The sequence below is a fragment of the Thamnophis elegans genome, chromosome 2 (genome assembly GCF_009769535.1).
Source record: "Thamnophis elegans isolate rThaEle1 chromosome 2, rThaEle1.pri, whole genome shotgun sequence".
Taxonomy (NCBI): Eukaryota; Metazoa; Chordata; class Lepidosauria; order Squamata; family Colubridae; genus Thamnophis; species Thamnophis elegans.
The window spans coordinates 148,505,876-148,528,869 of record NC_045542.1 but is presented as its reverse complement, the minus strand read 5'-3'; the positions used below and the strand labels follow the sequence as shown (position 1 = coordinate 148,528,869).

Below are 22,994 nucleotides of genomic sequence, written 5' to 3'. Positions count from 1 at the left end.
CTGCCCTGAAAACTGCCCCAAACATGGCAAAAAACATAGGCATGCACATGCTCGCCAGCTGGTCTTTGGGTTTCCGGTGCTCTGGCACGCACACAGAACAGCTGGCCGCCATGCATGTGCACTGGCCACCTGGTCTGCATATGCACAGGCATTTCGGTTTTGGCACAAAAGGAAGGTTTCCTATTTAGCTTGCAGAGCTTGGATTCATTGAATGACTTTACTAAAAATATAAATATTGCAGAATATACGGGCTTATTTGTATTTTTTATTGTATTTTATTAATACTTATAGGCCGCCCTTTTCCCTGAGGGGACTCAGGGCGGCTTACATAAAATGAGGGGGGGGGGGGTATACAGACAATAAACACAAACAATACATAGAAGTCAAATAGTAAGCAACATTCATTCATCATTCGGGTGGGAACAGTTATCTTTGTCCCCAGGCCTGACGGGCTAGCCAGGTCTTAAGGGCTGTGCGGAAGGTCTGGACGGTGGTGAGGGTACGAATCTCTACGGGGAGATCGTTCCAAAGGGTCGGAGCTACAACTGAGAAGGCTCTCCTCCGTGTAGTTGCCAGCTGGCACTGCCTGGCAGATGGGACTCGGAGGAGGCCTAATCTATGTGATCTGATTGGTCGCAGCGAGGTAATTGGCAGGAGGCGGTCTCTCAAGTACGCAGATCCACTACCATGAAGGGCTTTATGAGTGACCAGTAGCACCTTGAAGCCCACCCGGAGATCAACAGGTAGCCAGCACAGCTCGTGGAGGATAGGTGTTATGTGGGTGAACCGAGGTGCACCCACAATCACTCGCGCGGCTGCGTTCTGGACTAGCTGAAGTCGCTACATAAAGTCGCTTATGCTACATAAATAAGTTCAATTTAATGCTGAAACAATTAAATTATTATTAAACAAGTTAAAATCTATCTTAAATAGAAAACTATATTTAGTTTTAATTTCATTTCATTAAAATAAATTTGATTAAAAAAAATATCTGTTTTAAAAATTTGATTACAATTTTTTTAAAAAAAACATTGATTTTTATCCATTTACGATGTTCTCCTATGTAAAACCATATAATCCAGAGAGGGTGTATTTTCCTTGTCACACAACTGTATAAAAATGATGATCATGTTGTTTCATAAAGTCATTTTTTTTGCAAATGTAACGGTGTTTATTGATGCAGGTCCCTGAGTTGGCAGTTGTGTCAACCAAATACGCACAGTTTGCACCATCTCCCCCGACTGCCAACCTGCAACAGAGGAAGAAATTAGATAGAGGGGAGTATTTCCCACCCAGCAGTACTAAAGGGCTTCAGAGTTTACAGTTCATCTAGCTGAGCCTTGCCTTCTCAAAGATGATTCTGCAGATTGATCCCCCCAATTCAGCTATGGGGAAGAATTGACCTTACAGTACTCGCTGTGTCCCAGGAGCTCAGCATTCTGGACTCCGTGCCAAGTGGAATTCTGAGAACTCTTATTTGTACAGGTAGTCCTTGACTTACAACCATGATTAGCACTGGAATCTCCATTGCCCAATCAAAGCAGTTATTAACTGAGTTGTGCCCAATTTTATAAACATTTTGCCGCAGTTGTTGAGTGAATGAAATGATTTCAAGCGGGTCCAGATTTCGCTGTTGAATCTGCTTCCTGGGAAGATCGCAAGTGGCAACCTCATGACCCCAGGATGCTGCAACCACTGTCTTGCCAACAGACCTGGACACCCCAGCATGATGTGGAGCGCATCAACTGGTCAATGTGACTGTTATTGCTGTAGGGGTGAGGGGAGTTTATTTAGTTTAGTATTGTTCTTTTATTTCTGTAAGCTACCCAGAGTCACTAGGAGTGATTTGGGTGGCCACATAGAGTTTCCTAACAAATAAATATGGGCTACTTGCCAAATTTTGATCATGGGGATACTAATGATAATTGTAACTGTATGGATCAATCACAAGTCATTTCTTTTTTGATGCCATTATAACTTTCAAAGCTTGCTAAATGAATGGCTGTTAGTCAAGGATTACCCATAATGCACCTGAGTTACATTAGCAGGGCCAAATATTTTTAGGAGGAAACGCCTGAATCCTGGCAGCCAGGAGGCTCTTTCTAGGATTATTCCTGAGCTGGGGAGAACCTCAATGGAAGCATTTTATTTTCCACTCTTATAACTGAAAGGAAAAGGGGAAGACTCACGTTGAATTTTCTCCATCTAGCCACTTCCAGGGCTGTGGTGGTTCTCTCTTGAGGCCGATCCAAAAGACGTGGTCTCTTGTGAGATTGGTCACAAAATCCTTTTTTAAAAAAGAAACAAAAACTGTGAATGTTGGAATCTTGCACTGCTAGATTTCCAGCTGAATTTCTGAACTTATTAAAGGTATCTTTTGAACAGTAATTAACCCCAATAAAACATATCAAGTAGTTCTTTGGTGAGCAGCAAAATGATAGACGCCAATTAACTTTTTAAATGTAAGCTTAAAACCTTTTTTTAGAAGAAAGAATACTCTGATTTTCTTAAAATAGATCTTGGCAATGTCTAGTTTGCTTGCTTCCTGATTCTATCTCTGTTCTGAAATTTACATATATTAATCATTTGGAGATAGTTATCACATCTTTCTAAGCAGGAAACAATGAAAGAAGATGATGACAGTGATGTTTATTTCAATGATATTCTTGGATTTTTAATTTTCTGCTTTGTAAAACTGGCAGATTTTGGAACCTGGAGACGATTAAAAGGCTTTTGAAGCTTTTATTCAGAAAGGCATCCAAGGAGACTTTTTTTTAAGTAATAGTAGGACAAAATCTTTTTCCTGTTGTAGAAGAGCGTGCACCATCAATGAAGCAACAATACTTCCATGGTGTCCAGTTACATTACTCACCATTTCCTCCTTTGTAATTTTGGCCAAGGAAGCATTGTGCAAAATACAGAAGTTCCTGCTCTCCATCCAGTTCTTTTCCTCCTTTGAAAGATAGTAGCAGAGTTCCTGATGTGCAATCCAATCAGGTGGACATGTAACAGATGGACATTTTACCACATCCTTTTGGTAGTTTAATCCTACTAATATTCCTAGAACAGAGAAAGATGGAAAGGATAGACACTAATTAATCCCATTCTGTTCTTATGGGTAAGATGGGACCCTCCTGCTCTATCAGTGAGTTCTGACAAAACCCAATCTAGATGAGAAGCCCCATATTCTAGCACAGTGATGGCGAATGTTTTTCTGCTCAGCTGCCAAAAGGGTGTGGGCGTGCAAAATAGCATGCACATGTGTGCCCACGCCCGTAATGCAATGCCCCCCACACACATGCATGCACAACTCATACAACCCACCCCCCTCACATGCGTGCAGGCCTCATTAAAGCCTCCGAACGTCTGGTAGACCCGTTGGGCCATTTTCCACTCCTCCCAGGCTTCAGAAAACCCCCAGACGGCTGGAGAGGGCGAAAAATAGCCTACCGGAAGTTTAGAGACTTCAGTGAGGCCTGTGCGCTCACTATATTCTCTCTCCACCCTCTGGAAGGCTGAAAATCAGATGGCCAGCGTGCACATGCAAGCTGGAGCTGACATAGGGGAACGCATGCCCTCAGATACGGCTCCACGTGCCACCTGAGACACATATGCCATAGGTTCGCCATCACGGTTCTAGCAGATGTAATGACCTCCGTCCTGCAATCCTCAGATTAATAGGGACTAAGGACCTGAGCAGTAATTTGCATGCTGGCTTTGGATCAAAGATACCAGATGCAAATCCATTTATTCAGCCACAAAACTATTTGTGGGATTTTCCTCTAATTTGGCCAACCTATCACATATTTGTCCACCTATTTCACATTTATTGCTTTTGGCAGGAAATCACTAAATAAATATATGTCCCCCCCCTCCATTTTTTAAACATCGAGACTTGTTCCAAACATTGGACCTGAATTTTCTTCTATTGAAGTAGATTACAGTAGCTAAAAATAGGGACAAGGCCCACTCTATGTTTCTGATTGAACTGCATTCAGCTTCATGAAGTTACGTGTAGCATTTAAAGGCAAAAGTATTAGGGTCAGGATTCCTTACCCAAGGAAAAGATAGTGGCGGCGATGACTAGACAAACGGCTGCTAGAATTGCTATTTTGCGTTTACTGCCAAATAATCTCCTTTTGATTGTCTTGGCACATTCTGCACACACACACACAAAAGAAAAGAAAAAGTTAGGTCGAGAGAAATCTGGATACTGGCTTTCCTTCAAGTGAAAACCCAGAAAAAATATTATGCACATTTCTAAGTTGGCAAGGGTTTTTTTTTAATGTACAATTTCCAAACCCAACAGCCCTCCTCTTGAATCAGCTAAAATGCCAGTCTTAATCTGATGAAAAGAAACTGAGCTACAATGTTCTCACTGAGAAAATACAACTGCTTAGGAATTTTTACCTCTAATCCTCCCCCTCCCCCTCATGGATCTGGAGGCACTTTTGTAAATAATGATGATGCTCCAGTCTATACTTGCGTTTCATCTGGTTCAACTGAAGCGAAGCGTGAAACATAAAATAAAGGGTTTTTGGGGGAGTATTTCTTTTCAAAGGCAGAGTGCTGAGGGGCTAGGGATTGATACAATCTAACACTGCCACCTAGCGGACTTTGAAACAATGTTACCAAACTTTACTGCTGGAGCTACTTAGAGAGAAGGTTCTTATCTATTCAAGGTTAAGACATGATAAGAGGCAAGAACCACAGTTGTTACGCAGGTGTTTCTTGTGGATCTTTAGTGTCTGGAAACTTATTTTGGAAGATGAATGAAAATGCTTAAGGGAAAATTGGAGTGACCTTGAGAAAGGAAAAAGAAAAAACTTTGAACTCTCTCCTTCATGGTTTTGCTTGACTATGTTTACATCACTCTGCCTGGGATGTGATGTTTTCTTTCTTTCTTTTTGCCTTTTTTGCATTCTTTTTCTTGTAGAAGCCCTGAAGTTTTGAAGTGTTGAATATTTTTTTTTCCTTTTGCTTGTTCCCCTTCCTACCTTTTTGAAATATTTGAGATATATACATCAAATACATGTACATATACATATGCATACACACACATACACACACACACACACACACTATTGTGTGTCCCCTATTTTCTCTCTTCAAAAAATTGGGCTTTAAAATTTGGATCTGATTGGACAAGGTGGCCAAGATTTTTATTGGTTTTTTTTTTGCCCATTCCTCTTTTATTTTCTACTACACTTTCTATATCCTTTTTATCTTAATCTTGACCTATCTGCTTGCTTCTCTACCTAATTTTTATTTCTCTCCTCCCTCTTTCCTTTTTCTTTCTTTTCCTCTTCCTCTTTTATAGTTAACTATAATTAGATTGAGTCATGAAAAGAAAAAGAGAAAAAATCAGGACGATGAGTAGAAAAATAACGCCAGTGGGCTCCACAACAACGACCCCAGCCTCTTCCCCACAGGAGGGCGAAGATCAATACAAACAATGATCCATCAGGAAAAAGAGAAGGCTGCATCACTAGAGACAATTATGCAAGCAATACAAAAATTACAAACAAGCACCGATGAAAAACTAGATATGCTAGTGGAAAAAGCCTGAAAATATGGAAAAGAGGATGGAGACAATGGATCAGCGAATTGGAAATATAGATCAAAAATAGATCAAACAGAGGGAAAGATTGCAACTATACAAAATTAGATTGTGAAACAAGAAGATAGAATGCAAAAAATTGCCGAAAGAGAGGAACAAAGAGAGAAGAGGGATGAAGAATTTGACAGTAGATTGAGCAAAATGGAAACAGAAAGCAGCACAATAATAGGATGGGAGATGGAGCACTCTGAGTATTTTTTAGATTTCAAAATATAATAGAGGAAAAGGGAGAGAATCTGCCACAAATAATATCTGAAATTCTGATAGATATGTTAAGAGATATCTGAAGAGAAGATGTTGGATTGTATAGATGAGACCTTTCAAGTAAATACAAGATTTGCAACGAGAAACTCTCTTCCAAGAGAAGTCCATGTAAGATTTACTAAAAAAGCACCAAAACTACAAATATTGTAAAAAACAAGAGATAGAAAATTGGAATATAAAGGCAAGGAGATTGTAATTTAAAAAAAAAATTCCAAGAAGAGTGAGAGGAAAAAGAAGAAAATACCAATTTTTGACCACAATTTTACTTAAAATAGGAGTTAACTATAGATGGCTGATACCAGAAGGTTTAATATTTCTATAAAAAGGACAAAGATACAGAATTGATACAATTGAAAAAGCAGAAGCTTTTTATACAGAACATCTGAGAGGAAAGGCCGAGAAGTCTGGAAAAGAAGAACTTCTGGTGCAATTGTTAGACATACCCATAACTGAAACTGAGAAGGTGGAGGGTGCGGTAGTTGGGATTGACATTGAAGAAAGTGCCGTAGCGGGGGGTAGAGATTAGAGAACAACTAGAGCCAAGAACAACTAGAGCTATAAACCCTAATTATAAAACATAATGATGGACTTTCAATAAATGTAAATGGACTTAATTCGGTAATCAAAAGGAAAATATTTCATAAATAAAATAGACATAATTTGCTTACAAGAAGTACATATTCAACAAAGATACGATTATTTATTAGTACAACCAAAACTTGGGAAAACTGTTACTTCCTTGGCGGACTGTAAGAAAGGAGGTGTGACTTTTTATATTAAAGATAAAATCCCAGCAAAACAAATCTATACAGATGAAGATGGAAGAATTTTGATGGTGGAAATTATGGACAATGCAAGGAAAATACTCTTAATCGCAATTTACGCACCTAACGAAAAACAGGATGAATTTTATAAAAAACTCCACAAGAAAATATTTGACTTAAGATTATGCTGCTATTTGCATGATGGAAGACTTTAATGGCATTATAAATCAGAACATGGATCATAAAACCCATAAAACAATAAAATCAAATAGAAAAACACTCCCGAAATCCTTCTTCAAGATGATGGATGAAATCAATCTAAAAGATATCTGGAACGAAAGAAATCCTACCAAAAAACAATATACCTTATATTCAAATAGACACCTATCATTCTGTAGAATTGATATGATTTGGGCCTCAACGGATCTATTTGACAGTATACAAGAAGTGGAAATTGAACCAAGTATTTGGGCTGACCACAACGCAATGATAATAAAATGGAGAGCGCAAAGAACAAGATCTAGATGGACTTTAAAAAAGAAGATACTGAAAGAGAAAGACTTTTTAAAGAAAATCGAAAAAGAATTGACTTTCTTTTTCAAAGAAAATAAAAAAGAAGACACATCCTTGCAGAACCTTTGGGATACAATGAAGGCCTTTTCTAGAGGTCTGATAATAGACTATACAAAAATGAGAGACTCAAAGAAAAGACAAACATCCAAAAATCTAGAAAAAGACTATAGTATTTTGGAAAAAGAACTATAGAAATCTCCACAAAAGAAAGAGACTAAAATAAAAATGGATATAATTAAACATAAAATGGACTTACTGGAAAAGGAGGAACTGGCACAAAAAATTAGAGGCGCTAAACAGAATTATTTTGAAAATGCAAATAAACCAGGCAGATGGTTGGCATATAAACCGAGAAAGGAGAGAGAGGCTAAGAAAATACAACATCTAAAAGACGAACGAGGACAAACCCACTATGGAAATGCAGAAAAGAAGAAAATCATACAAGATTACTACGCCAAGTTGTATGAACAAGAGAATATAAAAGAGGAAGAAGTTACACAATATTTACAAAAAGTTAATCTTCCCCTAATACCCAATGATATTAGAACTGTGTTAGAAGGCAAAATAACAATGATGGAGTTAGCTGAAGCTCTTAAAAGACAAAAGAATGGGAAGGCCCCCGGTCTGGACAGCTTACCTGTGGAATTTTACAAAACACTAGAGGAATCCTTGACTCTTCCCGTTAGAAGTTATGAATGAAGTACTGATTGAAAGTAAAATACCTAACTCTTGGCTAGAAGCATATATTACATTGATACCCAAAGAGGAGGCAGACCATCCGCAAATTAAGAACTGCAGACCAATTTCCTTGTTAAACTCAGATTACAAGTTATTTCCTTCCATACTGGCAGAGAGACTGAAAAAAATATTTAAACGGGTTTATCCATTCGGATCAAAATGGTTTTTTACCAAAGAGACAAATTAGAGATAATATAAGAATAATCTTGGACACATTGGAATATTATGAAGCTCACCCTGAAAAGCAAGTGGCCTTGATGTTTCTTGATGCGCAGAACGCTTTTGATAATGTGAACTGGCTATTCATGATACAACAAATGGAACAAATGAACTTTGGTAAGAATTTTATTCAAGCTATACAAACAGTATATCACAAACAGCTAAGATAATGATAAATGGAGAATTGACAGATCCTATTGAAATAAAGAGAGGTGCGAGACAAGGCTGCCCATTATCACCACTATTTTTAGAAGTTTTAAAACAGAAGGATCAGAGAAGAGGAAGAAATAAAGGGAATGACTATTAAAAAAGAATGTAAGTTGCAAGCGTTTGCAGATGATTTAGTTTTCATTCTCGAGGAGCCACTTGAATCTGTACCCAAATTGATAGAAAGAATTGAAGAGTATGGAAAAGTAGCAGATTTGAAAATAAATAAAAACAAAACAAAAATCATGACAAAGAACATATCATCAAAACAAAAAGAAGAATTGGCAGAAATCTTGGAGATGCAAGTTACAAACAAGGTCAAATATTTGGGGATCTTTTTAACCGCTAGATGCAGTACCCTCAAAGAGGATAATTATTTTAGATTGAAGCAACGAATTGCAACGGACTTGGTGAAATGGGAAAGTCTTCAACTATCAATGATTGGGAGAATCTCTACAATTAAAATGAACATTTTACCTAGAATCCTACACTTGTTCCAGACAATCCCAATTACGTTGGGGGAAGATTATTTTGAAGACTTAAATAAATTGGTGTTGAAATTCATATGGCAGGGGAAAAAAGCAAGAATAAAACGCAAAGTGCTGCAAGATGCTAAATCAAGAGGAGGGTTCGGATTACCTGACTGGGAGCTATATCATCACACAGCTAGTCTGATGTGGGTCAAGGAATGGATAATGTTAAGAAATGGTAGGCTCTGGGAACCTAGAGGGTCACGACTTGCTGTTGGGATGGCATGCTTTTTTATGGTATAAGGGAAGTAAAGTACATGGCTATTTTAGAAGGCACTATATAAGAGAGGCTTTGCTATTAAACTGGGAGAAGGTTAAAAGGCTACACTATTTAAAAATTCCAGTCTGGATATCAACCATTGAAGCTTTTTCATATTCAATAATATACAAAAAGGAACAAACAGTTAGATTATGCTGAACTATTGAATACATTGGGTGAACTTAAATCCATTCAAGATTTAAAACAGGAAAGTATTTAAGTTAATTGGTATTCATATGTGCAAATACATTTTAGATACAATGAAGATCGAAAAAAGGAGGTTTTTTACAATAAAATGACTGAATTAGATAAAATCTTAACAGGTACCGATGAAAAAGTAATTAAAAAACTCTATGGCTACTTATTAGAGGTGAAACTTCAGGAAGAACAAGTCAAAAAAACTATGTTAGCTTGGGGGAAAAACTTTGGGCATGGGACTGAATTAGAGAAATGGCAAAAACTGTGGACGCAAAACTATAAAATGACAATGTCAACTGCATATAAAGAGAACTTGTATAAGATGTTTTACAGGTGGCATCTATCCCCAACGAGAATTGCAAGAATGTCCAAGAATAAATGTCCAAGAATAAATGTCCAAGAATAAATGTCCAAGAATAAATGTTGGAAATGTCATCCGACACTGGGCACATACTACCACATGTGGTGGACTTGTACTGAAGCTAAAAGATATTGGACTAAAATCCACAAGTGGTTGGAGAAAATGATACATAAACACATAGACTTAAAACCGGAATTCTTTTTATTGGGAATAATACCAGAAACATACAATAAGGACTTGAAATACCTGATAATAAATATTTTAACAACTGCTAGAATTGTATTTGCCAAAAATTGGAAAAACGAGAAAGTACCATCACAGGTGGAAACTATTCAGAAAATAATGAAATGTGCCGAAATGAGTAAACTTACATTTGAAATTAGAGAAGGAGAGGACGAGCAATTTTATAAAGTATGGGACTTGTTTTACCAATGGTTAGATAAAAAAAACTGGGAATGAAACTGTTTACTTATGTAGTAATAGGAAGTTATAGTTATTGTTATGAAAGTTGTTTTTCTCTTGTTATGATATAGAGCACTATTCACTTGATATATAAAGGACAATAATGATCTCAATTTATAAGAGTGGGATGATTTGAACACTTTGGTATAATTGTATGTAGTGACCATTTTATATTAGAAAGATCTTTGTATATTAAACGGATCAATGATGATGTAATGAACAATTGATATATATATGAATTGAAATACTTAACCACTATATGGATTAATAATTAATAATGGAAAACTATTTTTGGAACTCTGGATGATTGGTCACATTATGGTCAATTGAAAATATGAATGTATATTATAAATTAATGGGAATTCTTTGTTCTAATCTCCGCTTTTTCTCCTTGGAGATAGGTGATATAATACTTTAAAGACTTATTGTTATTTGATAGATAATTATGAATTCAAGGAAATAAGGATTGTTACAAATGAAAGAATATTAATGGTAATTTGACCACATAATGCTCAATGACAGCGAAATATTCAGTTATGTTTAATGCAAAACCAGTGATGTTATTCTTAATCTTAAGAATTGATGCACAAAAACGTGTAACCAAACAACATGCTTGATGAAATGGAGGAAAGTTGATTTTTTTTCTTGCTTGTTTTGTTTTTTCTTTAAGAAAAAGAATAAAAATATATATTAAAATAAATAAAATAATAATAATAAGACCTCCCCGAAAATAAGGTCAAGTGTTTATTTTGGGGTTCAAAAGAAAATAAGACCCTGTCTTATTTTTGGGAAAACATGGTAAATGACTTCTTAACGCTCACTAGGATCACAGCCTAACTCTGTAATGATATTTGCTTCTTTCTCCCAAGAAACATTAAAATTCAGCGGATGTTTTTTGAAGTCCAATTGGGGACACGGTGCATGTTTTGAATTGCTCCATATGCCCCTGTGGCTACGGCTTGGACATTTCAATCCCTCATTTGCGTGACTGGCTTCCAGATATTGATATTGTTATTACTACCTGCATCTTCCTCCTGTCCACTTGCAGATCCATTGGAAGAGGAGTCCCGCAGCTGTTTCTGCTCATCCATATTCAGCATTCTTGGCTCTGTATAATCTGGAATTGAAATTGGGGCTGTAAAAAGAAGGAAGGCCAAGATGCATACAGAAGCTGGCAAATTGTTACTAATTTCAAAGAATCTCTTTCTATATGTAAGACATAGCCTCTTAAAGAGCATGCAGCAGAAAATAAGTTGTCATGCAAAGTTTTTTTATTGCCATCAATAAATTGGGCAACTTTTTAGTAGAAGAGCAAAATAAATATGCAACATTCTGTTATTTACTTCATGTCAAAAAGGCTGAAATTCAATTGAGAATAAGAAGCTAATCTTGGCTAATCTTAAAAAGCTAAGATGAGATTCTACCATAGACGCTGAAGGCTACATTAACTAAAAACTTTTCATATAGCAACACTCACAAATATAAATCCACACACAACACAGGAGAAACATATCTCTTAAATTTCTCACAATTTCAGCAGAAAAAGCCCTATTAGAAACCCAAGCAGGAGATGATAGTTTATGTAATTTTTCTCTATACACCAATGCCTTTACTCATTTGTTTTTATCCAATTCAGTGACTCACCCAATATCTCCTATATCCACAATTTGTTTTACAATCCTAAAAACTTTCCTGAAATCTTTAGAAAAAAAGTAGTGGAACATATAATTCTATTATTAAATAAATGAAGAACGAACTAAGAATGAAGAATGTGCTTTGCTGGAGGTGTGCTCTGCATGAGTGAGCAACGTTTAGCAAAGACTGCAATCAGTTGGATACCACCAGATTGTCGGAGAAAAAGAGAAATGAAATCCTACACCAATATTACAGGAATATCGGAAATAGCTGTGGACCCAGAACTATGGAAAATGCTTGTAGCTCAATGTGCTTAGCACAGGATGTGACATTATCATTAACTATGTGAGAAGTTTGATATGCAAATATATTTTATACTGTTTCCATCTTCCCTTAAAATATTAGCAGAATCCATACAGGTCTGAGAATCAGTGTCTCCACTAGATAATTGACAGTCAAGCTGAAACTAAATTAATCAACCAAATAAGTTACCCAGACATAATCCGCATATCAAAGGATAAGGTCTGCAAACAAGAGTTCATCAAATCAGGTCTCCCAGGGTAACCTCATATTCACAAGAATAAACATACATAGACATAAAGGTAATCCTCACAACAGATCAGCTGACTGTTTGAAGTCAGTGAAAAAAATTACTTATGACTATTTTTCACACTTATGACCTTTGTAGCATCCCCATGATCATGTGAATAAAATTCAGATGTAGGCAACTGATTCATACTTATGACATTGCGGTGTTCAAAGGATGTGATCCCTTTTGCAATCTTATTGTTGTAATACTATCATACCCCTATGTATTACTGTACCAATTACCAGGGTAAATTTGATTTAAATCAAGTTGATTTAAATCACGATTTAAATCATTAGCAAGAAGGCTTGATTTACTTCAACTCAATTTAAATCATAATTTTTAAAGAGCAACTGTCATTTCTATCCCGCAGCGGCTCCTCCTGTCCTGTTGTTGACTCACCGAGTCCCAATATTGCAGAATATATAGCATCATGCTACATAACTAAGCTCCATTTTATGCTGAATAAATTATTAAGGTATCTTTAGATGGATTTTTACTCCAAGAGCATTTTTTAAATTAATTTGATAAAAATAAAAAAATCCAATTTAAATTTAAAAATCCATTTTTAATTTTTTTTAAAAATCATTGATTTTTATCCACACTGGGAATTACTATAATTATAATATAGGTAGATATTCAAAAGAAAACTGTAAGAAATATAATTTTCACTAATACAGCTAATACCCATTGTTATTGCAGAAGATTTTTCCATTGGTATTAATGAAGAATTTTGCCAAAACATCTCGGATGGACATTTTGCAAGATTGCACACCCAATTTCAGTAACTGTACGCACTCAAATCCTCCGATACAAAGAAACCTTTAGCATGAATTGCTTACTAGAAAATAGGTACAGATTTCCCTCCCAAATATAGCAAGTTCTCAACTTACAACTACAATTGAGCCCAAAATTTCTCTTGCTAAATGAAACACGTGTTAAGTGAATGTTGTCCCATTATAGGACCTTTCTCTCAACGGTTACTAAGTGAATGACTGCCATTGTAAAGTTAGAAACAAGGTTAAGTGAATCCAGCTTCCCCATTGTCAGGTCGCAAAAGGGGATCACGTGACCCCGAGACACTGACCGTCGTAAATGTGAACCAGTTACCAAGCGACTGAATGTTGATCACATGACCATGGGGGACGCTGCATCGGTCGTGAAGGTCGTTTCAGTGCCGTTGTAACTTCGAACGGTCACTAAATGTATTGTTGTAAATCGAGGATATCCTGTAATAATTCCACTTCTCCGAAGTTACCCACTCCCCTCCGCCCACCAGGGAAACCTCCGCAACTGGACGTGAAACAACGCCTGGGAGACCGGCAAGGGAAGGAAGAACCTTCCCCCCACTCTCCGCTTCCTCCCCAGCCCCAAATACCTGCGGAGCTCTAAGCACTTTTCACCCAAACTACCGGGACGTTTTCTTCCGGCCCTTAACAATGACGTATGTTACACGCCCGTGCCCACGTAAAATGGAAGCGCCGTTGCTTAGTTCCTGGGGAGGCAGATGGCCTCGAGGTGGCGTTAAGAGCTGTGGAGGGGGGAGGGGGGAGAGGTGGAAATCCCGTGACTACAGTACAGCCCTCTCGAGGCTGCTGCTCCATTGGAAAAAGAAACCTTTTCAGCTGCCTTTAGAGTTTATTTTCCATCTCCTTTGTCAACGGCCAGGATGGATCTGTGTCTAAAGAAGTTGTTTTCATGGGTTGAAACCTTCCTAAAGCAGATGGGGCTTCAATGCAAGTGCAGACCTATATGGCTTTCAAGCACAGCAAATGGCTTCCCTCAGAGACCTGGGGGGGGGGGGAGGAGAGACGGCCTGTTTTTTTTTTCTTTACTATATACGCTTACAGGGATTTAAATAGAAAAAACCGCCACTATTCATACCACCCGGTAAAAAGCTGCTTCCTTTCCTTCTGATCCCTTGAAACACCGTTTTTCTCTGGTTCTCCCCCAGACCTGTTTTCTAGCACAGCTCTGCTCTATTTTCTAACAATTCCTGCCCTGCTTCCCTTCCCCCCTCTTTTCAGAGAGGGAGGGAAAGGGAGATGAGAGGGAGAGGAAAAAAAAAGAGGAGAAAGGGGGATAGAAAGGGGGAGGGAATGAGGGAGTTTAGAGGAGGGAAGAAAGGGAGGGGAGAAAGAGGGGAGATTGGGAGGGGGAGGTGAAAAAAGAAGGGAAGGGCAAGAGGGAGGGAGGGAGAAAGAGGGAGGGGAGACTGGGAGGGAGAAAGGGAAGGAGAAAGGGGGGAGACAGGAGGGAGGGGACAAAGAGAGACGGGAATAGGCTGAAGAGGAATATGGGATGCCCAGTACAGGCACAAGTACCCGCTTCCCCCCTTCTAATCTCCCCCCCCCCCACTGAAATATCCCATGCTTCTCTTCCCTCCCCTTGGGGTCCCCACAGTGGCTTAGGCCATCTCCCAACCAGCCCTTGCACCCACTCAACCCCGTCACTGATTGCTTTTTACCTTTCTAAGATCCGCAGAGTTAAACATGTCCGAAAAGGGAAGGAAGAGAGGCTTCTCCATTGTGTGCCCGTCCGTCCTTTTCTGAGACGCTGGCTAATTTCCCGGCTAGTTGCCAGCCTTCCCTCCATCCAGCCGCTTAGCTCCCAGTCGCTTATCTGCTGACTCTCAAAATACCCCTTTTCTGCGGTTGCTGAGTGGGGCTTCATGGCGGAAAAAAGAATCAAAACGCCAACGTTCGGTTTCAGTTCCCCCTTTCCCCGCCTACCAAGAGCCGAGGTGGCGCGGTGGTTAAATGCAGCACTGCAGGCTACTTCAGCTGACTGCTAGATCAGCAGGTCAGCGGTTCAAATCTCACCGGCTCAGGGTTGACTCAGCCTTCCATCCTTCCGAGGTGGGTAAAATGAGGACCCGGATTGTTGTTGGGGGCAATATGCTGACTCTATAAACCGCTTAGAGAGGGCTGAAAGCCCTATGAAGCGGTATATAAGTCTACTGCTATTGCTATTGCCTCCTCCTGGCTGCTTTTAGCACTTTATCCACCCCCACTGCTTCCTTCTTGGGAAAGGGCCAGGCTGGGCGTACTTGTAACCCCTCCCTTTCTCCTCTTCCCTTCCTCTCAGCTTTTCATTGAGAGCTACCTTAGGTAAGAAGGAAATATGTTCCTCTCTTAGGGTTTGGCACTTGGTCCTTTTCCAGGCAAGTAGCTATTTTTATGTCCATTTTGACCTTTGCATGAAGCACATGCTTCAGTCTTTGGCATGACAAAACAGAGATACATAACATATCTCAAAGCAGGGGTGAAATCCACTTACTTTAGCTACTTGTTCAGAAATCCTGCTTTCTAGTGTAGGAAGTTAAAACCCACCCCTCTACTAGAAAATGGAATATTTTAGGAAATTTTAAAAGAACAGAATATTTCCTCTAAATGGGAGACTCCACCCACCTTTGTCAATGGGCCATAACAAAGATCCCCCCGCCCCTTCAGCTCCAGGATGATGGGAGTAAAGCATGATAGCATTAGCCCTTTAGATCCATCTCACCACATGGTACCTGAAGCGATGCTCAAGCAAAATTGGACTCAAAACACATCTTACAGAGTTGCTTGTGCATGGCCCCATGGGAGTCTGACAACCAATCAGAATACAAGCTCAGGTTCAAAGCCCAGAGAGGGCATAAAGCCAGAGGCTTTCAGCATCTCTGCTCTTGTTTATTCTTCACCCAACATCTGGAAGTATGTGATCACCCTTTTTCTGTTCAGGAGCTCAAGCCATGTGATCCTGCCCACCATTAAACCATCTTTCCAAGCAGCCTCCATGTTTCCAGTGTCTTTTTCCCCATTTGGAACTGAACCCAGAAGGACATTTCTTCCAAAAATAGCTAAATCACAACACTAAATCACACAGCACAGCTGATTGTCAGAAAAAATGGTTTGCCCTAACGGGTAGCAATATTTTTACTACCGGTTTGGAGGAACAGCTGGCATCTTTACTACCGGTTCAGGTGATACATACCTCCCAGAGGGGAACAACAGAAACAGACTGTGAAATGGGTGTGTGGGGTCTATAACAATGCTTCGAGCTCTAAGCATATAGTGCTTATAAACAGTATCCTGAATAACGGGAAGCAAACTTCCTATAATCTTCTCGACTGTCCTTACCATCCCCAACATAGAGCCCTTCTATTGGCACCATCCAACTGGCAGAGCAAAGTATTTTAAGCTCTTACAAAAGGTCAGGAGTGTTGGATCTGACTTTACTTTGGGGTGGGGGAATAAGATGTTCCAGAGGGCAGGCACAACAGCAGAGAAGCAGTGGTGTGATTCAAAGTGGGCTTGGCTTGATGGGCGTGGCAGGGGTAGGATACTACAAAATCCCCATTCCCTCCCCACCCCATTAACCTGCTTTCCAGCTCCATTCTCCTATGCAGGGCAACAAAAGAAGACCCAGCCAATCAGCTGGAACTCAGGAAGCAGATGGGGAGGGGGGAGGCAGCTAGAGGTGGTATTTGCTGATTATCCGAACTACTCAAAATTTCCACTACTGGTTTGCTACAACTGGTCAGAACCGGCTGAATACCACCTCTGCAGAAAAGGCTCTTCTCCTGGACATCATGCCCCCTTTGCTGGCATTGGTAAGGTGGGCCAATTCCAGTAGAATGGGAAGCCCCTGAAGTAGACTGAACACATGCCTTTTAGTTACTGAAGAAAACTGTCTCACCCCAATGGTCAGGAGTGTTAGAACTGATTTCACTTTGGGCTAATCCCACTTGTGCCTGCTAAAGGAACATGCTCCAGATCCCATTGGCCAAGGAATTCCAGCTGGCAAGGTCCAGGAGAAGAACCATTTTTACCAAGGCTCCCACCCTTTTGAACATCCTGATTCCTGTCCCTCAAGGTGAAATCTCTCCTCCCATCCCCAACATACACACAGCCTCTTAGCCTTCTGAAAGGGCCTGAAAACCAGATTCCAGTTTTCCTGCCAGCTTCTCTTTGGTGACTTTTCAAGAGTTCTTCTTTTCCTTTGGCCATACCAATAATCTAGTTTAGTCGAGTCCATCTGATCCAGTTCCCTGCTTGCTAGCAGGGAGAAAGAACTGAGGCTGGAAATCAAATCCTTTAGAATTTTTCTGCTGGTTTTCAATTAGCTTCTTTATCTGAGGGTCTATTTGTAAACACTGAAGTTGTTTTGAGTCACATAGCAGTCCTGATGGCCATTGACCAATCATTTCTAGATGTAGTGTTAGGCCTGTGGTTGGAGGGCATTGTTTTTCAATTCATTCCTTTATTTGATCAACTCACTTTTAGCAATAGCAGTTAGACTTATATACCGCTTCATAGGGCTTTCAGCCCTCTCTAAGCGGTTTACAGAGTCAGCATATCGCCCCCACAGTCTGGGTCCTCATTTTACCCACCTCGGAAGGATGGAAGGCTGAGTCAACCCTGAGCCGCCGAACTGCAGATAAGTCAGCTGAAGTGGCCTGCAGTACTGCACTCTAACCACTGCGCCACCTCGGCTCTTTTCCTTGGTTGAACCGGATTTCTAACCCTTGCTTCATTCCTCCTTCTCTGGATCTCAGTTTCTGGGTTGAGAATGGGAGAAAGCATTTTAGCAACCTGACACTTTGCCAATTAGTCTCCTGAGCCGATCCCAGCCAATGAGAAAAGGGCAGAAGGATGGGCAAATGGGCTTTCTGCGCTGTCGCCGTGCAGTTTGCTTCGCGATTGGCTATTTCGTCTTTCCCCCTTTTTTTAACTTCGCTTCCTCGCAGCGAGAAGAGCGTCTTTTGTGCTGTCAAAGGATTGGGCGATCGGTAGAGAGAGTAGAAATTTGTTTTCTTCTTTCACAAGTTCCGGCCGGCTCGGGGAAGGCAGCCTCTCCCTGCCTTTCACACTGTGTGTGTGCACGCGCGCGCGGGGTGGGGGGGTGTACGTGCGGTACGTGCGTGAGAGAGAGAGAAAATCCACTCCCCCCGAATAAATAATTTTGAATTGAATTGAAATTCTGAGTTGATCTTAGATCTTAAAAAACTCCGAAATGTGTAGTCCATTTCAGCAATGCTAGCTACTCAAATCCTGTTATACACACACACAAACTTAGTCTGAATTACTTACTTACCAGAGCCGAGGTGGCGCAGTGGTTAAATGCAGCACTGCAGCTACTTCAGCTGACTGCTAGTTCTGCAGTTCGGCTGTTCAAATCTCACCGGCTCAGGGTTGACTCAGCCTTCCATCCTTCCGAGGTGGGTAAAATGAGGACCCGGATTGTTGTTGGGGGCAATATGCTGACTCTCTGTAAACCGCTTAGAGAGGGCTGAAAGGCCTATGAAGCGGTATATAAGTCCACTGCTATTGCTATTGCTACTAGAAGTGAGGTGCAAAGGCCTTTCCCAATTAATAATTTCATTATCTAAAGTTCCAAAGGTGCAACACAAAGCAACCATCCCATCCCCCACCCCAACATCAGGGAAGCCTTCACAGGAAGCTCCCAACACCAAGCGATTCCAAAGATGCGAAGCAGCTCCCTTCTGCCCCTCCCATGAAGCAGGGAATACCTGGGAAGCTCCAACGCAGCTGCTCTCACTATCCGTTGTCTCTCCACTCCTGCACTTTATCTACAAAGATCAGTAGTATTTATTAAGCAGGGTTTAAGCCCTGCCCATTCTTTACTGTGACTCAAAAGCTTTCACTCCATCACGGCTGCCAGCTACCTTATTCATCATGGTCAAACACTACATCTAGAAATGATTGGTCAGTGGCCTATGATGAAAGAAATGTTCTTCTGGGTTCGGCTCCAAGTGGGGAAAAAGACACTGGAGACATGGAGGCTGCTTGGAAAGATGGTTTATTGGTGGACAGGATCACATGGCTTGAGCCCTGAACAGAAAAGGTGATCACATGCTTCAATGTTGGTGGAAAAGAAGAGAAGGGCTGAGGGAGGGGGCTTGCTAGGCTTTTTATAACCTGTTCAGTCCCACCTCTCTGTTTCCTGTTCCTGTGTAAGAAATGTATTCTGATTGGTTGTCAGACTCCCATGGTGTCATGCAGGGGCAACTCTCTAGGCTGTGTTTTGAATCCAGGTTTGGTTGAGTTCTCAGATGCCATGTGGTCAGTTGGGGCCAATATTATCATGCTTTAATCCCATCCACCTCTAGCTGAAGTGGAGAAGTCTTTATTATGTAAAGGGACTATCTTGGTCTTCCTAATGGCCCATTGGCCAAGTGGGGATGGGCAGGAAGCTACAGGCAGCTATTCTGTCTTTTAAAACATGTTTCTTTCTTTTCACATCCAGAGAAATATTCTGCCTTTTCAATATTCCCTAGGATATTTTATTTTTATGGGAGAGGGCTGGGTGATAACTTCCTACACCTACATGACTGCTATGTGACTCAAAACAACTTCAGTGTTTACAAATAGACCCTCAGATAAAGAAGCTAATTGAAAAACAGCAGAGAAATTCTAAAGGTTTTGATTCCCCACCTTCAGTTCTTTCTCCCTGCTAGCAAGCAGGGGACTGGATCCGATGGACTGGATTAAAATAGATTATTGGTATGGTAAAGGAAAAGTAGAATTCTTGAAAAGTCACAAAAGAGAAGCTGGCAGGAAGACAAAATAAAGCTTCCTTTTGCAGGAGGAAAAAAGAAAGATAAAGGGAGAGATTTCCAAGCTTAGTCAGTAAGAAAGCAATTTAAAGACATAATTTCATCACTTATTCACTAGAAACCACTAAGAAGTTTATTTAAGCTGATACATTTTATGAACACACACACAAGAAAAGCACTAACAATTCACAACTATGTTACGAGAAAGAGCAGAAATTATACTGTAGATAATTTGATAACAACATTCCCTCCTTGCCAAGTGATTTAAAGTGTTTGTATCTTTTCCCTGAGAATGTAATTCCCCTTTAATGAATTATTTCCTTACTACCTCACCCAGGGGTGAAATCAACTTACCTTTGCTAACGGTTCGCAAATGTGAGTGTTCGCAGAGCGTCAAAACGGGATGAGCCTGCTACCGACTGCAAAGGTAAGTAGAACAGTGGGAGGGGGAGGGGAATCCACTGTGCCAGGTGATTTAGATTACCTAGAAAGCAGGAAATCCCGATTCTAGCTAATATAAATCGCACGTCACAGCTGATCGTTGGAAATACCGGTTCACCTGAACCGGTAGCATTTTTTTTTACTACCGGTTTGGGTGAACCGATCTGAACCGGTAGCATTTCACCCCTGACCTCACCCCTCCCCAGACCTCTATTCCAACCACAGAGCTTTGGAGAGCAGTGTCCAAAACAGCATTTTAGCTCAAGCTAAAATTTGGATGTATTTACATCCAAAGCTTCTGCCTGGCAAACCCAAGCGGAGAGAGTTGAACAGGATTCAGCAACAATCTTTGGCCCAATCAGCATTCCACACCTGTCTCCTAAAAGGGGTCCCAATTCTTGCAGCCTGAAGAATAAAATAGAGAATGAAGGTTTTTAGAAAGAGCAGACATTCTTCCTGCCATCTTCTCCCCCCCACCCTCCCTTTGTTTTTGGCTGGGTTTTTCTATTCCCCATAATCAGCCTTCTAATATTTATATGTTGATCAGTAGACAGTACATCTTTTATTTTATTTTAACTTTCATCCAGGAACACAGATAAAGAATTGTTTGAAAGACTAGAAACCTTATATGAACTTAATGTTTAAAGAAGACTGAATGGATTTGTGAATTTAGGGACTAAAAGTTGAAAGAGAAGGGAATGGAATTTTTTTTAAAAAAGAGGGAAGGAAAAGAGTAAAAAGGTAAACTGCACAATAGAAAGAGTGGAAGTGAAAATACTATATTTTTAATTATTCAGTTAATTCATTATATTTTTATTTTACGGGTAGTCCTTGACTTATGACTAGTTGCTTAGCACCTGGGGGTTATGTATAACCAGGATTGGAAATTAAGATAGTTGGGCCTCACGTGACTGAACTTTGGACACTCAGCAATTGGGACACCACTTATGGCTGTTTGCAGTGTTGGAAGAAATATCCATCTGGTTCAGTTCCAAGCGGGGAGAAAGACACTGGAAACATGGAGGATGATTGGAAAGATGGTTTAATGGAGCAGAACCATCAAGCACATGGTCCTGATGCAACTGACCAGGGAGAGGGGTGTTTATACACTCTCTAGAGCTTCCTGTTCCTGTGCAAGAATGTGTATTCTATTGGCTGCTGTCAGGCTCCCATGGGGCTATGCAGGAGTCATAGATGAGGTTGTCTGAGCTCCGATGCTTGGTTGAAGCTTACTGGGTGATGCAATGTCCCTAGGTGATTTTGCAATGCATTGAGCCCTGCTGCTAGATGGGTTATTCCTATTATGTCCTGGAGGGTCATGTCTTTATCCCATCACCCTGGAGCTGGAGGTCTTTTGTTTTCTAGATAGGCTGGCCCAGTCCTTCTCAATGGGCACCAAATATCTGCTGGGGGCAGGGAGCTGAAGCTCCGAGTTTCTGTCTTTAGAAACATGTTTTCCCATTAGGGAAAATATAATATTCTGCCTTTTTAATATTTCCTAAAATATTGCATTCTTCTAAGAAGGATGGGTGCTGACTTTCTACAGCAGCATCCTGAAATCACATGACTGCATTTCACTATGTTTTGTTACTGGTACGTCCAGTTTTTGCCAAAACCACTCCCATTGTGGTGGTTTGCTTAACAAACTGCCACAAAAAGGTTGTAAAATTGGGTCGGTCATGTGACTGACCCTTTGATGACTGTCACGACTCAGGACCGTGACGGGCAGTGGTGGGTTCCTACCAGTTCGGGCCAGTTCAGCTGAACTGGTAGCGGTTTGGCGGCCTGGGTTGCTGGAACTGGCAGCGACCCAGGCCTGCCACACTCCCAAACTGGTTCTCCTGGTGGCGCCATAGGTGCTGCCACCTTGTTTTTGGCTTCTGCACATGCGTAGAACAATTTTTATTATACTGTGCATGTGCGCGCAGCGCACATCAAGTGCACCCAGTGCATCAAGCGCGCGTGTGTGCCCATAAGCGAACCGGCAGTAGTGGCTGTCGGAACCCAGCCCTATTGATGGGGCAGGGTTCATTGCAGTCACAAGTCCAGGACTACCTGCATTTAAAAATTACAATTTTAATAAAAATTGTGAGATACTGATTTGAGAGTACATCTCTCCCCTTTCAACTTTACAATCCAAGAAATGGGAAGGAGTCCCTTTTGAGTTTTTTGCCATTCTTGTATACTGACATTTCGTTCTGTAGATTCAGAGGCCACTTGTCTGTCTGTTGTCTAATTTATGAGTCTTCCTGTCAGGTGCAAGCAATCCATCCCACTTATAAATAGCTAAATCAAGTGATCTTACTGTCCTCTACTTAGAGAATCCCCTTTCACTGTTTGCCAAGCTAAGACATTCTACACTTGAGGAAAGGTCATACTAGAATATAAACTGAAGACAAATTGCATGCGCTGATGACGTTACTTACTGTACTGTTCGGTTACTCACGCCCTTGTCACCTCAAGGCTGAATTATTGCAACGCACTCTACATGGGGCTACCCTTGAAAAGCATTCGGAGACTGCAGCTAGTCCAGAATGCAGCCATGCGAGTGATATGGGGTGCACCGAGGTACA

General features: G+C 40.5%; 1 protein-coding gene across 4 annotated transcripts; it reads right to left on the bottom strand.

The window, feature by feature from the left end:
- Positions 1 to 971: 971 nt before the first annotated feature.
- LOC116504632 (C-type lectin domain family 2 member B-like) lies at positions 972 to 15,147 on the bottom strand. Of its 4 annotated transcripts, none has more exons than XM_032211784.1 (6): positions 14,884 to 15,147; positions 11,217 to 11,330; positions 4,057 to 4,158; positions 2,873 to 3,060; positions 2,190 to 2,287; positions 972 to 1,249 (listed from the first exon to the last, which is right to left on the bottom strand). In XM_032211784.1, the coding sequence occupies exons 2-6, from the start codon at positions 11,293 to 11,295 to the stop codon at positions 1,102 to 1,104; spliced, it is 615 nt and encodes a 204-aa protein (XP_032067675.1). In that variant the 5' UTR covers positions 11,296 to 11,330; positions 14,884 to 15,147; the 3' UTR covers positions 972 to 1,101. The 4 variants fall into 4 exon arrangements, with proteins under 4 accessions (XP_032067675.1, XP_032067673.1, XP_032067674.1 ...); XM_032211782.1 differs by having other exon boundaries at positions 11,217 to 11,312; XM_032211783.1 differs by lacking the exon at positions 14,884 to 15,147 and adding an exon at positions 13,795 to 14,471 and having other exon boundaries at positions 11,217 to 11,312.
- Positions 15,148 to 22,994: the final 7,847 nt, after the last annotated feature.

Bases quoted from the DNA above. Each gene is read 5' to 3' on its own strand.
- LOC116504632 (XM_032211784.1), bottom strand. From the start codon at position 11,295: ATGCTGAATATGGATGAGCAGAAACAGCTGCGGGACTCCTCTTCCAAT. The intron at 4,159-11,216 runs GTAGTAATAACA...GTGTGTGTGCAG, and splicing joins TGGACAGGAGGAAGATGCAG to AATGTGCCAAGACAATCAAA. The intron at 3,061-4,056 runs GTAAGGAATCCT...TCTCTGTTCTAG, and splicing joins CGCCACTATCTTTTCCTTGG to GAATATTAGTAGGATTAAAC.